General features: G+C 39.4%; 1 protein-coding gene and 1 long non-coding RNA gene across 7 annotated transcripts in view; one reads left to right on the top strand and one right to left on the bottom strand.

Annotated features, from left to right (window-relative positions):
• Nucleotides 1–3622, top strand: part of LOC309528511 — an 82566-nt gene extending 78944 nt beyond the window's left edge. The window contains exon 3 of the long non-coding RNA XR_014217779.1: nt 3139–3622. This is a non-coding gene — a long non-coding RNA (uncharacterized lncRNA). The remainder of the gene's footprint in view (nt 1–3138) is intronic.
• The window catches only part of AHI1 (Abelson helper integration site 1), a 64301-nt gene that overhangs the window by 42811 nt on the left and 9226 nt on the right, over nt 1–12264 (bottom strand). For 5 of the 6 annotated variants that reach the window (XR_014217755.1, XM_082215889.1, XM_082215890.1 and 2 more), the window contains exons 4-12: nt 10891–11501; nt 9016–9203; nt 8075–8294; nt 6851–7043; nt 5714–5809; nt 4459–4644; nt 3644–3799; nt 2498–2630; nt 465–588 (exon numbers count right to left, since the gene is read on the bottom strand). Coding sequence is in view for 5 of the 6 variants with exons in the window: in XM_082215889.1 (XP_082072015.1) it covers nt 465–588; nt 2498–2630; nt 3644–3799; nt 4459–4644; nt 5714–5809; nt 6851–7043; nt 8075–8294; nt 9016–9203; nt 10891–11501 (1907 nt within the window). In the remaining variant the exon portion in view is untranslated. The remainder of the gene's footprint in view (nt 1–464; nt 589–2497; nt 2631–3643; nt 3800–4458; nt 4645–5713; nt 5810–6850; nt 7044–8074; nt 8295–9015; nt 9204–10890; nt 11502–12264) is intronic. The other variant, XM_082215893.1, reaches the window with a different exon arrangement.

Raw genomic sequence — 12264 nt, 5'->3', positions numbered from 1 at the left:
GCAAATGCCATTTTGAAATGCCAGTTTATCCAGTATAACCTAGCAGAGTGTCACTGCTGTAACTGGAGGTTTGCATTAAATAAAAATAAAATCCTCATCTCATCTTTAGTGCAAGAGTGAAAGGGTAACAATAAAAAGTAAAAAATTATATTAAGTGAGGGTAAAGAGAACAGGATACAGTCAAAAAGATGTCTGTAGAATATGGTTGAGAGTGGAGGGTTTTGCTTTATTTTCTCCTCAAGAGATTGCCTTTGCAGAAAAGTGATCCTATGAGGATGATATTTATTAAATAACCAGAACACCCATACACATACTAAGGCCCTAAAGGTAGGGAGCAGTTGCAAAACAAACAAACAAAAAACTTCCACTCTCCTTGCAGTGGAACTGTAGTGGTTCTGTCATGGAATTCTCCCACACCCATACCATAAAGTGAATTAACATAAGACGAACTCACTTATACTAACCTTGCTGTACCATCTGAGGATGCGGTAAGGAGATGCTGGTTATCTTTTGACCAGCAAAGATCATATACAATGTTCAGGTGTCCATAAAATTCCACCAGGTTTTGCCCAGAAGGAATCTCATATACTGATGAAAACACAAAAAGCTTTTTAAGGGGTTAGGAATAGGTAAAATTAAGAAATCATGAACATCAAGGAAGCATCCAAACGGAAACTATTTGGTTTCAAAAAGTACTTCACACAAACACAAGCACACTGTTCTAGGATGTTGTAATAGTCACCAGATTAGATGGCTTTAAAAGGAAATTAAATGAATGCAGAGAGAATAAGCTACCAGCAGCTACTGGACATGATAGTTATATCCGGCCTCCACCAGCACCTTATTTTCAGACGTGGCTGCCAGATGTATGTTAAGAGTCTAAATTTAAAATAAGCATGCAAGTATCTATTTCCATCTAGTGGCTGAATGAGAATTATGTGTGTGTGGTAAACTTTTAAATAAAGCATTTTCGCAAAATGGCATTATAAAGCACTCCAATTCAAAAACAATAATACTATTTCAGTGTCCTTTTCTCCTGCTACATAACTGCTCATCGATAGGGAAGGTTGGTGAGAAACCACAAATACTGCAAAAGTCATTACTGGCTACACTATCATTTGCTGTAAGCCACATTCATTTTCTACACATATTTTTATCTGCAAACTTTCTTCTATGTCACTTCTTTTGCTTGTAGCAGTTTGCTGCTTTTTCCGAGCCGTGCTCCCTCACGTTCATCCTTCATACCTCAACACTTACTTCTTCCCAAAACCCTTCTGGAACCATCTCAGAGTACCTAAGATCTATATGTTTCTCTCTCCCCCCTCCATATTTATATCCCATCTTTTGTTTGCTGCCCAGAGCTCCTTTGGCAGTATGGGCTAGATATAATCATAATCATCATTTCTTCAATCATGGAGCCCAAGGAGACTTGACAAGTGGTTCAAACTTAACTGCTTGTTACATCAGTTGTTATTATTGTTGTTGCATTTCTTATTATCATTATTATTTATTTGATTTCTTACCCCACCCTTCACCATAAGGTCCAGGGCAGGTTATTTATTTTTATTTATTTATAAAATGTTTAAATGTTGTATTTTAAAATGACTAAATAAATAAACAATACAATATTAAAGAATTTTTTAGCAAATTAAATACAGTTTTTAATAAATTACAGCCACAAGAACAGGATGGATTGTAAAATATATCTCTCATGTATCAAAGGCCAGGGTAAAGAGGTGTGTCTTCAGCATCTGACACAGCTACATAACCAAGGTGCCAAATGAATCAATGTGGGGAAGGAATTCCATAAGTTAGGGGCTGTCACAAAGAATGCCCTCTCCTAGGCTACCTCAGGACTGTGGAATAACCAAGAGAGCCCCCTCTGCCAGTCTTAAACTGAAAACCGCCTCCCTCAGCTGTCCCACTGACCAATTTCTTCCGCCTGCAAGAGGATGCAGCAAAAGTACTGTAACACTTGTGTCTTAGGGTAATCTTTTCAAAAACATGAAACTAGGAGACAAAAACACTTATTATTTTGAGGCTCTGTATTAAAAGTGATTACCTATGTATTAAAAGTGAGGCTCTGTATTAAAAGTGAGAGACGCGGGTGGCGCTGTGGGTAAAACCACAGTGCCTAGGACTTGCCAATCGTATGGTCGGCAGTTCGAATCCCCGCGGCGGGGTGAGCTCCCGTCTTTCGGTCCCAGCTCCTGCCCACCTAGCAGTTCAACAGCACTCTTAAACTGCAAGTAGATAAATAGGTACCGCTTTATAGCGGGAAGGTAAACGGCGTTCCGTGTGCTGCGCTGGTGCAGGCTCACCAGAGCAGCGATGTCACACTGGCCACGTGACCCGGAAGTGTCTGCGGATGGTGCCGGCTCCCGGCCTCTAGAGTGAGATGAGCGCACAACCCTAGAGTCTGACAAGACTGGCCCGTACGGGCAGGGGTACCTTTACCTTTATTAAAAGTGAAACACGCCGTAAGGCTGCGACTTACAAATAATAGGATAAGCATCTCTTCCTGCACAACCTGCTGCTAAGGTTCGTCCGTCTTCGGAAAAGCGAATACAGAAGCATCCCATATCTCCCGCTCGTAGGGAAAACAGATGCTTATTTGGTATACGGCAAACCTGCATTTCCAAAGCAAGCCGTTATTCCCACAGTGGTATTTTCATCATCAACTAATTGTAACTATTTCCAGGAAGGTATCAGTGATAGACTGTTACAGAAAACTTTTGATAAAAAAACCCGCGCTGTTAACATAGAAAAAATGGAATGGTGCCAGATGTGTGTGTGTTCACTGGCATGGGAGAATGGGGTGCTGATCTGAGCCCTGAGCCAGTTACTTGCTTAACCCTGGTGGGATAGAGATGGAGTGGAGCAGCAATCAATGAGAAACTGGTGCAAGACCCCTGTTCTGGTTTAGAGAACATTCTGTATTAGAGCCCCAGGACTGCTTTTCCATCAAAATAAAAGTGGTCAATTTAAGTATGCTTCTTTTAAAAGCATGAATAAGGTAACAGGCCATTTTGCCATCAGAGAACCTATGTTTAAATGTAGGATCTCCATGACTCTGTAAGGTAGATCTTGCAATCACCATGGCAAATTCTGAAAGCATGCGTCGCTTTCTCTCTACAGTGAGGGAAGCAGGGGAAGAAATGCATGAGCTTGAGGAACAAGCTTTTTCTCCCATTCAACCAGCTAAGTAGAATTCTGGTATGTAATTGTTAGCTTGGTTGTTTTGCTTTTTAAAGATATATACCCATTCAATTAAAAATAAACAATTAAAAGAAAAAGAATCCTGTGGACAAAAGTACTGCCTCAACAGGTTCAAAGAAATCTGGGGGACAATGATAATAGTGCTAACACTAATTTTCATGCTTTCTATTAAGCTGTTTCTTAATTTGACTGTCTAAACTTCACTGCTAATTTCTAACGCACACCTCTACTGCAACACTGCAAAACCTTCACAGTTGACATGGAAATTATTAGTGGTTGGGACTTTTCACATACACTAGGGCGGGGGGAGGGATTAAACCATTTGTTTTGTGCTTACACTTGAAAACAAGAAAGTGTTGCTATACAATTCTAGATTGCACCCTAGAAACACAATCCTTATGTACAAAGGTATGAAAACTCTTGCCTGTCCAGGAAATCGTGACCACTTATGTAGTTCTTCTTTTTTCACATGTGGTCCAGAACTATTTGCTTTTTTAGATACTTCACTTTGCAGGTCCAAGAATGATGGAGAATGATATTCCTGCTGAACAGCCATCATAGACCGTAAAGAAGGATCTACCTACAAATAGATTAAAAGTGTAGTAGGACAAATTTCTTTTGGCAGATGTAAACTATCAGGGTGATATCCAAGAAAGCCATACCCCAATTACGTAGACCCATTGAAAGGGACTTCTGTTACGTAAGTCAATTGCTTTCAGTGGGTCTACTCTAAATATGACTAATGCTACATATCAATCCAAAAGAACTGCATAATTTAACACGGAATTGAACTTGTATTTCATAAGAACTGGAACGAAGTCTGACCAATATTTCTGAAATCTAGAAAGAGTCATCTTAAAAGCTGTACATTTAAAAATAAAATAAATGTAACACAGATATATTTTAGGTTCCTTGACAGATCTCTATTATTGCAAGTCTATTCACTTCAGCAGATTTTCACCAGACTGAATGAAAGAAGCAGCTGAAAATGCTTCATGGATCTCTCTCCCTTCCCTTTAAATACAAAATTCAGCACCTGGCTGGCAGAAAAGTAGTCAAAGTTCCAGCGATGACTGGACAGGAACAACCAGATGTGAAATGTTCAAGTATTTAAGGGAACATGCCAATTGTTTCCGTTCTTGTTATAAAAGGCCAACAAAAAAACAACTTTTCTCAGATTAACGCCCACAGATACATCTCTGCTGAAGTTTAGTTGGTAGACATGCAACTTAAACTTACATGTTCTGGAAGTTTAATGCCCTTTATAGTTACATACAGTGTTGAGGGGTAATGGTTTCTGGGACATTTTGCCCACCAATCATAAACTTCCACAATATTTAGTTGCGATCTGGACCTTGGAGGAGGGCAATATAGTTGAAGACGTAGTTTTCCACCAACATTCAGAACTCCATTCGCACCCACAAGCTGAAAAGACAAAATTCTCAAAGTGAAAAAATGTGTGATTACTAGTTGTGGGTGACAATGATGTAGTTTTTACAAGCTAAATGCTAGTAGAACTTTGGAGAAGTCCATTTTTGATGTTCTGTTGCTGTAAGAGGTACATCATGCTATGATAAAGGGCCTTCTCATTTCTGTTCATGGAATGATCTTCCCTCTGAAGCAGAGTTGACACCAACTTATTTACTTGGGATTTTGTGAAATATTAATCTAGTCAGCCTTATATGGAAGGAGGGAAGTGCTTTGCAGTTTGACAATTATTGTTGTTTTTAGTATTTTATCTGTTTCTTGTGGGTTCTTTTAATTGATAACCAATTAGCATTATTGTTTTATTTGTAAATATATAAACTGCCCCGGGATTGGTTATGATGCAGGTTGTAAATACAGAATAAACAAATTTTAAATAAAGAAAGACGAAACCCTGTTTGTGATATGACAATTTAAAACCACAACATTATAGTTTGGCAACCGCAGATAGTGGGCACAGGTTTCCTATGGGAGGATGTAGTACACACAGTTAGGTATCAGCAGATCATCTGATTATAACTTCATCTGTATGGATGAATTGACATTGAGAAGCCACTCAGAACAGAATTAGGGCTCATCTTTGGCGCAGGGGTACAGGCCTTTGTGCACTTGTTGGTGAACCTTGGTAACTGGATTCTTTGTTTTCAGTCAGTCTATGCTATGACCATCTCTACCATAAGATGCTGCAGAGATGCACACAGAGATTCTCAAATTCAGTTCTGAAAGGATATCACAATAAACACAGGGGGAACATGGGGCTTTATGAAACACAATAGCACTAAACTCCACCTTCATACAAAACACCTTCATGGGATTTTTTTTAGTACCCCATGAAGGTACCCCATCTAAATTTTGTACATTTATCGGACAAATGTGCTTGCAGTTCATCTATTACCACAATTGAAATATAGTTTCACCACTGAACACAGAAGTTTAAGTTCACTTCTGCTTAGATTTTATTTGGATACTTTAGGGGGAAAGTTCCCATTTAAAAAAATAAATAAAATACCTTTAGAAATGCCCAAGAGATTTTCCGAAAGCCACTTTCCTTAGCTTGTACATCAAAGTTGGTCTTTACATCATTCATGCTCAGAAAATCAAGTATCTGACCAAATTGGGGGAAAAAGTTTTATTTAGTTAAAATCAATCAACAATTATGACAAGGAATATTTTTTGTCTAAGTCATTTTCTTTTGGCTCTGAATGCTATTTGCAGGGGTAGAGTGGGGCCTATGAAAGAACCTCCATGCCAGTGAGCTCTGCTTTTGTGTGTGTGTATGGGAGAATTCCAGAGTTTTCCTGCATTTGGAACATCTCAGTTCTCAAAATGTGGGAGCTCACTTAGAATAAACAAGCAGAAACCCCTCAAATATGGTGGATACGGGTTTTCTTAGCAGAAAAACATGTAGAGCTGGCATGTTCAGGAAGGTTTTTTTCCCCATTTGTTAGATTAAATACTCCCCTTCATCTGTAGATAGCAGAGTAGTTCACAGCATAAAAATACAGGCTAAAAAAGCACAAAATACATAATAAAAACAAGAACAAAAACAAAATGTTTCAGGATATTCATTAAGGATCAATGAAAAATCTCAAATATTGCATCTGGCAGCTTCTTTGTTGCATACTTTGTCTCCTTCCCCAGCTCCCAGGCATCCCCTACAAAGCTGTTAGGAGGCCTAAGAAGAAATTTTGAGAGAACCTTGCACCTGCTATTGTCAGCTGGCTTATCTACAGGAGCAATGACTTCTGCTTAGGAACACAGAAACTGCCTTAGCAGTTCAGTATTGTCTACACTGACTGGCAGAGGCTCTTCAGAGTTGGAGGCAGGGAGTCTTTCCCAACCGTATCTGGAGATACCAGGGACTGAATTGGGACCTGCATGCAAAGCTGATGCTCTAGTACCAAGTCATGTCCCTGCACTTCTCCTCCCTGGCCGAAACAACAGAAATTGGCTCTACCATATTGGAGGAACCCCCAAGAGAGATTTTGGGATGCATGGGGAAAGAGAAATTCTGTTGTGCGAGTGGGAGTCCTTACATGAATGGGCACAATCCATAATTCCTATGCCACCTACCTATGAATTAAAACATTAAAAGATACTTGCCAAAATTAAAGGTAACATGATGAAATGGTAATTCATTCTGTACCTCAAAAAACAGGATTATCCTTGGACTTTCTTCAGTATCTTGAAGGAAATAGTTAAAGCGTTCATTGAAAATGATTAGCTCCTCCCATTCTGGAAGTGTTGACTTAAATTGTTTAAAATCATACGGTTGAGTCATAATGGGAAGAATATGTCCCACTTTTTCTTGTTCATAAAAAGATGAAACAGATCGGCTGCTGTATAAAAACAATAAACTCTGTTCAGTCCAAGTGTGCTAGACTTTTGCTTAAAAGGGAAGTATGGGGAATGTAACAGTCTAGCATTCATGCTACCAGGGTGTGTATGTGAAATGTTCAACAGCCACGTGTCAGATGGCTTTAAACTTATTCCAACTCAGACTATTCTAGGCACAATATCCACAGCCCTGTGAAGTGCAAGGACAGCTTGAATAACTTTGGCTCAAAGCAAATGTAGCACAACATTGACAAAAGGCACAGATAAAGGAAATAATCCAAATGGTTGTAAATTCATGTCTATATTCTTACAAAGGAAATGTGCATTTTTCTGTGCTTTGTGCTTAACCATTTTAACCCATTCTTTTTGCTGGTTAAAACCTGACATTTACTTGACATGCTATGCTTGGAGTGTGCTTCCTATCACACTTAAGAGATTTTGCATATGAGAGGCATAGCTTAATCCTATGCATATTTATTTGAAAGTTAAGTTCCACTTAGTTTAAGGGGACTGCCAAGGAAATCTTGCACAGGACTGCAGCTTTAAATCTTATGCGAGTACAGAGTTGAGTAATGTTTTCTTTGCTGTCATCTTTCTGGCCTTTACATGTATTAGAAGCTACTCTGGGATTTGATGCAACCCTTATTCCATGTTGGCCTCTCATTCGGTCCACCTTCTGGCATTATCTGATGAACACTCTACCCTGCCCTCTATAGATGGGCAACATTACCTAAACAGAAAAGTCTCTTGAGGATGAACTTTGAAAAGTAACTGAATTTCAGTTTTTTGGTAGTCTTTCATTTCTCCTGCAATTGACTGCATATATTTCCAGAGTGCTCAACTGCAACTCAAGAGAATAAGCGCACACATCTATGAAAACAAACTAAAATCCTGAACATGCAAGTTAAGCAGGAAAGAGATTCCAGGGACACCAATACTCAACTGAGAAGTCTTTACAGTAAATCACATTTGATGTGGGAAAACTGGAGAGATTAGATAAGAGATAGGAAACTTTAAAAGTGAATGACATCACCTATTTTCTTTCTTGGCGTACAGACCAGTTTTCTGATCAATCACATGAACCTTAACCATAGGATGCGATACCATGAGATCAGTTTTAAGTCGATCTGTTCGATGGATGTAAACCCCTAAAACCAGGCTATCATCATAAACAGGTTTTGATTCCGGTGAAACACTTCCATCAGTCACATGTGATGTATTTTCATCAGCATTCGGGGTATTTTCTTCTAGTACTAGGAGCAGAAGGAAGATTGTCTCAAGTGAGAATTAAATATTATCAAAATTAAATTGAAAACACCTATTGTAGTTACCAAGCCCCGCTAGTTCTACAATGCATTATGAAAAACCAGTTAGTATATTCGACTGCATGTTTGCTTATATCTAGGCATGTGTTACTGGACAAAAACTGGCTAGGTGAATAGAAATTCAGGCTATTAGTATGTGCAACATTACTTTTTATGTGTGATCTATTAACATGAACATCAGTTTAACACACACACAAAAAGCAGATGCAGCTGGAACTTTCTAATTACATATTCCAACATGTTCCAAGTGGTCAAACGAAGAGACCACTTCCAAAAATTTTTACTCATACATAGCAGGACCATTCTTGAACAAATAAACGAGTCCTTGTTTCAATATTTATTTGAAATAAATGTGAGGTAAGGGCAACTCACTCGCCCTCTATGCTCACAGTACAATTTTCACTTTAATTGGACTGCACAAGCAGATAATCAGCCAGGATGAGCACAAACTAGTATTTTACATGCTACCACTCAACCTAGGTTTGGAAAGCTCACTTGTGCAAAATCACAGTGGGTCACATGTGAAAAACTTCAGGCAACTTTTTTGCCACAAGGATGGTGTAGTCTAGGTCACTAAAAGCACACAATGCAGCCACATAAATGAGCTCATGTGCACATTTGCAGAGGTTCAAATTGTAGCCCCACAAACCTTTTTTGGGTTTTCTTTTCAGTTTCTTTCCTTTAGATTTCTGTTTTTCAATATCCTCTTCCAGTTCCTGTTCCTTTGGTAGCACACCATCCTCTTTAGATTCTGATATGAGCGGTTTTTCCAATGATCTCTTTTTGCAGGTATTTTCTTCCTCTGGGTCATTCTGTAGTTCAGAGAGGGACATTGCACTGCAATGAAGTAAGTCTCGCTGTTAAACAAGGGAATGTATACATACACCCAGCCCTGCCCAAACCTGCCAAAATAATGACTGCTGTCTGCCAGAGAGATACAAGTAAGGAACACTCCAGCCATCAGCCAAGGTGGTTAGTTGAGGTCAGCCATGCGGGGGGGGGGGGTCCCCACCGGCTCATGAGTCTTAATTATGCCTGACATGTGTCCCACAAAACCATTTCACCAAAGTCATGGCCATCTGCCTTGCACCAGATGTCAGATCAAGTGTGTGAAGCAGGCAGAATGTGCTTCTGATTTTTCATTGGCAAAGAAGGCTTGCTTTCACCAATGATCAGATGACTGCTAGTGAGAACAGACCAGCTGGTATTGGCTGCACTACTAATTTCCCCATGGTGAGCTCTATAGCACAGTTGACACCATAGAAAGTAGAGCCTGGTGTCAGCATCTATCTCTTCCTGCTGGGATTAGCTGTGGCACAGTGATTGCCACAGGGAACTCAAACAGTGACTTGAAGCTCCACTTTCCCCATTGGGAATTTGGTAATTCCAGCAGAAGGCAGCTTGATGTTGGTGCACCTATGAGCTCAAGGGGAAGGGAGTGGGACGGCAACTTCAGGCTTGCTGGCATCACCGCCAACCAGCAGAAAGCAGACCCATCAGCTGACCAGCAGTAACTTAAAACCTGCTGGGATCAGCTTGGATTTTCCTTTGTAGCACGGCCCACTGACTGGATCCAGTTCCCCTCCCCTGGCTTTGATGGAGGAAAAGGAGGCCATGTAAACTTAAGGCAGGGTCAATGTATTGCAAATGCATTCCTACCATCCCTAGACTTAGCTGCCCCCCTGAAGTGAGATCTAGAGATGAGCAAGGAAAGTGATACAAATGAATCATCTCTTCCCACCAAGCTGGGTTCGTGCAAAGAGTAGTTCCAGAACAGAGGCTGTCAACAAGCTGAGAGGAGATGATGTGGTGGGAACCATTCACCCAGTCACCAAGGCAACAAACAACAGGGGCACAGCCCCACTCAACCCAGATGATAATATTTCTTTTGCCAAGCAACACAAAGGGGAAAGGGGGCGGCCCTAGCTCAGAGGGAGAGCATCTTCTGTGCATGCAGAAGGATCCAAGTTCAGCCTCCAGGTTTGGTTGGGAGATACTTTTGTCAAAAAGCCAAGAGAGCCATTACGAGTCAGCAGGGACAATACTGAAATCCATGGATCAACATTCTGACTTGGTATAAGGTAGTTTCCTAGTATTCTATTCTCTCCTCTCTAAAGATAGGAAACAGATAGTGTGTGTCTGGGAGGAACCCGTTAAGAGAGAAAGGCAATGAAGCCAATAAAGATTCTCCCCAAGTTTGGTTTGGTGCCTGGAAGCTGAGCTGGGAAATAGAAATAAAGCCAAATGTGATTTTGCCCACCTTCCTCTACCTTGCACTCCTTCCTGACTCCCGCCTTCACCTCCCACAGGAGCAACAATTCATTGCTTCCCAGCAACTCAGAAAGTAACTTTGTGAGGAGGGAGGAGAACTGGTAACACCATGACATTTTCTCCTGTAAAATGGTATGTTCAGGTTGGGGAGGGGGGAAGAGCCATACAACTCTTTCCATTTCAACAACAGCAATGAAAATCAAACAGTTGTTAAAGATTTAAATCCACACCAATTTGCTTTTCGCCACTATACCTTGTTTGAGCTTCAGATACAACAGATACTTCTTTTTTCTTTTTTTTCTTTTTGCTCACTTCATTATTCAGTGCCATTTCCTGGCTTTGAACATTGGGGGTGAATTCAGACATCTGTTCTTTAAGTTTCTTTTTTATTTTCTTCTTAATTGCATTTGCTTCTTCCTCAGCCACTTGCTGCTCATAGGCTTGAATTAGCTGCTCTTCCTCATCTAATTCAGATCTCCCTCTCATTCCATTCAAGGCACTTTTTATGTGGCCGTCCCCCTTTTGATGAAATGCATCTGCCTCTAACACACTTTTTGTTTTTTTCTTTGAAAAAACATGAATCTGTTTTTCAAAACTGTCCAACTTAGTTTCACGTAGGTTTTCTTCCTCATTAAGTTGTTCGTGTAACACTGTCTTTTTCTTCTTCTTATTAGACGTTGTTTGCACGCTTTCCTCTCCACTAACAACATTATTATTTATTTTTTCTGCAACTGAGGCTTTGTGTCTGAGCTTGCTTTTTGTAATCCGTGGACTCCTTTCCTCTGGGTTATGAGTATCATTTATAATTACCTCATCATTTTCACTTTCTTGGGTAATGCCAAGATGATTTTTGAATGTTTCAAGCTACAATCAAGACAAAAACACTGAAAAGTCAGCCACCTCATATAATTATAAGCATATGTATTATAATATTAATATTTTGGTACATTATTAATTTTATCGCATGCACTGAAGTTTTAAATGAGTCTTAATTGTTTTATATAGCAACCAACAGATGGAATTCATATGAAACATGAAAAGATTCTAGATTTGACCAAGCTTTTAATATATTCTTCAAAGCTTATTTTAAGAAAAAATCCCTCAAATGTATTCTAGAGTATTTGGAAAATTGACCTACCAGTATGGTGTTATATGTTGTTAAAATAAACATTACTGAGAGGAGGAGGGTGTACAGATCTAGTGTAACTGAAATAATATTTAACAAAATGTCCTCATGATAAAAATGTAAGAAATGATTGTAACCAAGATCTTTAAAAAAATTTGCCTAACAAACCATTTAAAAAGATATTTCCAAATTGTAATTTGGCCATTAAATTAGTATAAACTCACTGCTGTTTCCTGAACCAAATGTACAGAGTGTGGATGAGACACACAGAACTTAGATATCTGCATAAAGTACTAGTACCCTTTTTTTCTCAATATAAGCATCAATAAAACAACATATATTAAAATGATAATTAAAGTGCTTTTCTTTTCACATTCACAGAACCTCCTTCATGTATGGAAAAGGACAAATTAGTATAGTGAGCCACTTCCACTACCAACCGCGTAATAGTAAAAGAAACAGCCGTCATGAATCTGACGTGAGATTGAAGTACTGGTATTT

This window comes from Podarcis vaucheri (assembly GCF_965113315.1).
Source record: "Podarcis vaucheri genome assembly, chromosome: 3".
NCBI lineage: Eukaryota > Metazoa > Chordata > Lepidosauria > Squamata > Lacertidae > Podarcis > Podarcis vaucheri.
This window is presented reverse-complemented; position numbering and strand designations above follow the sequence as displayed.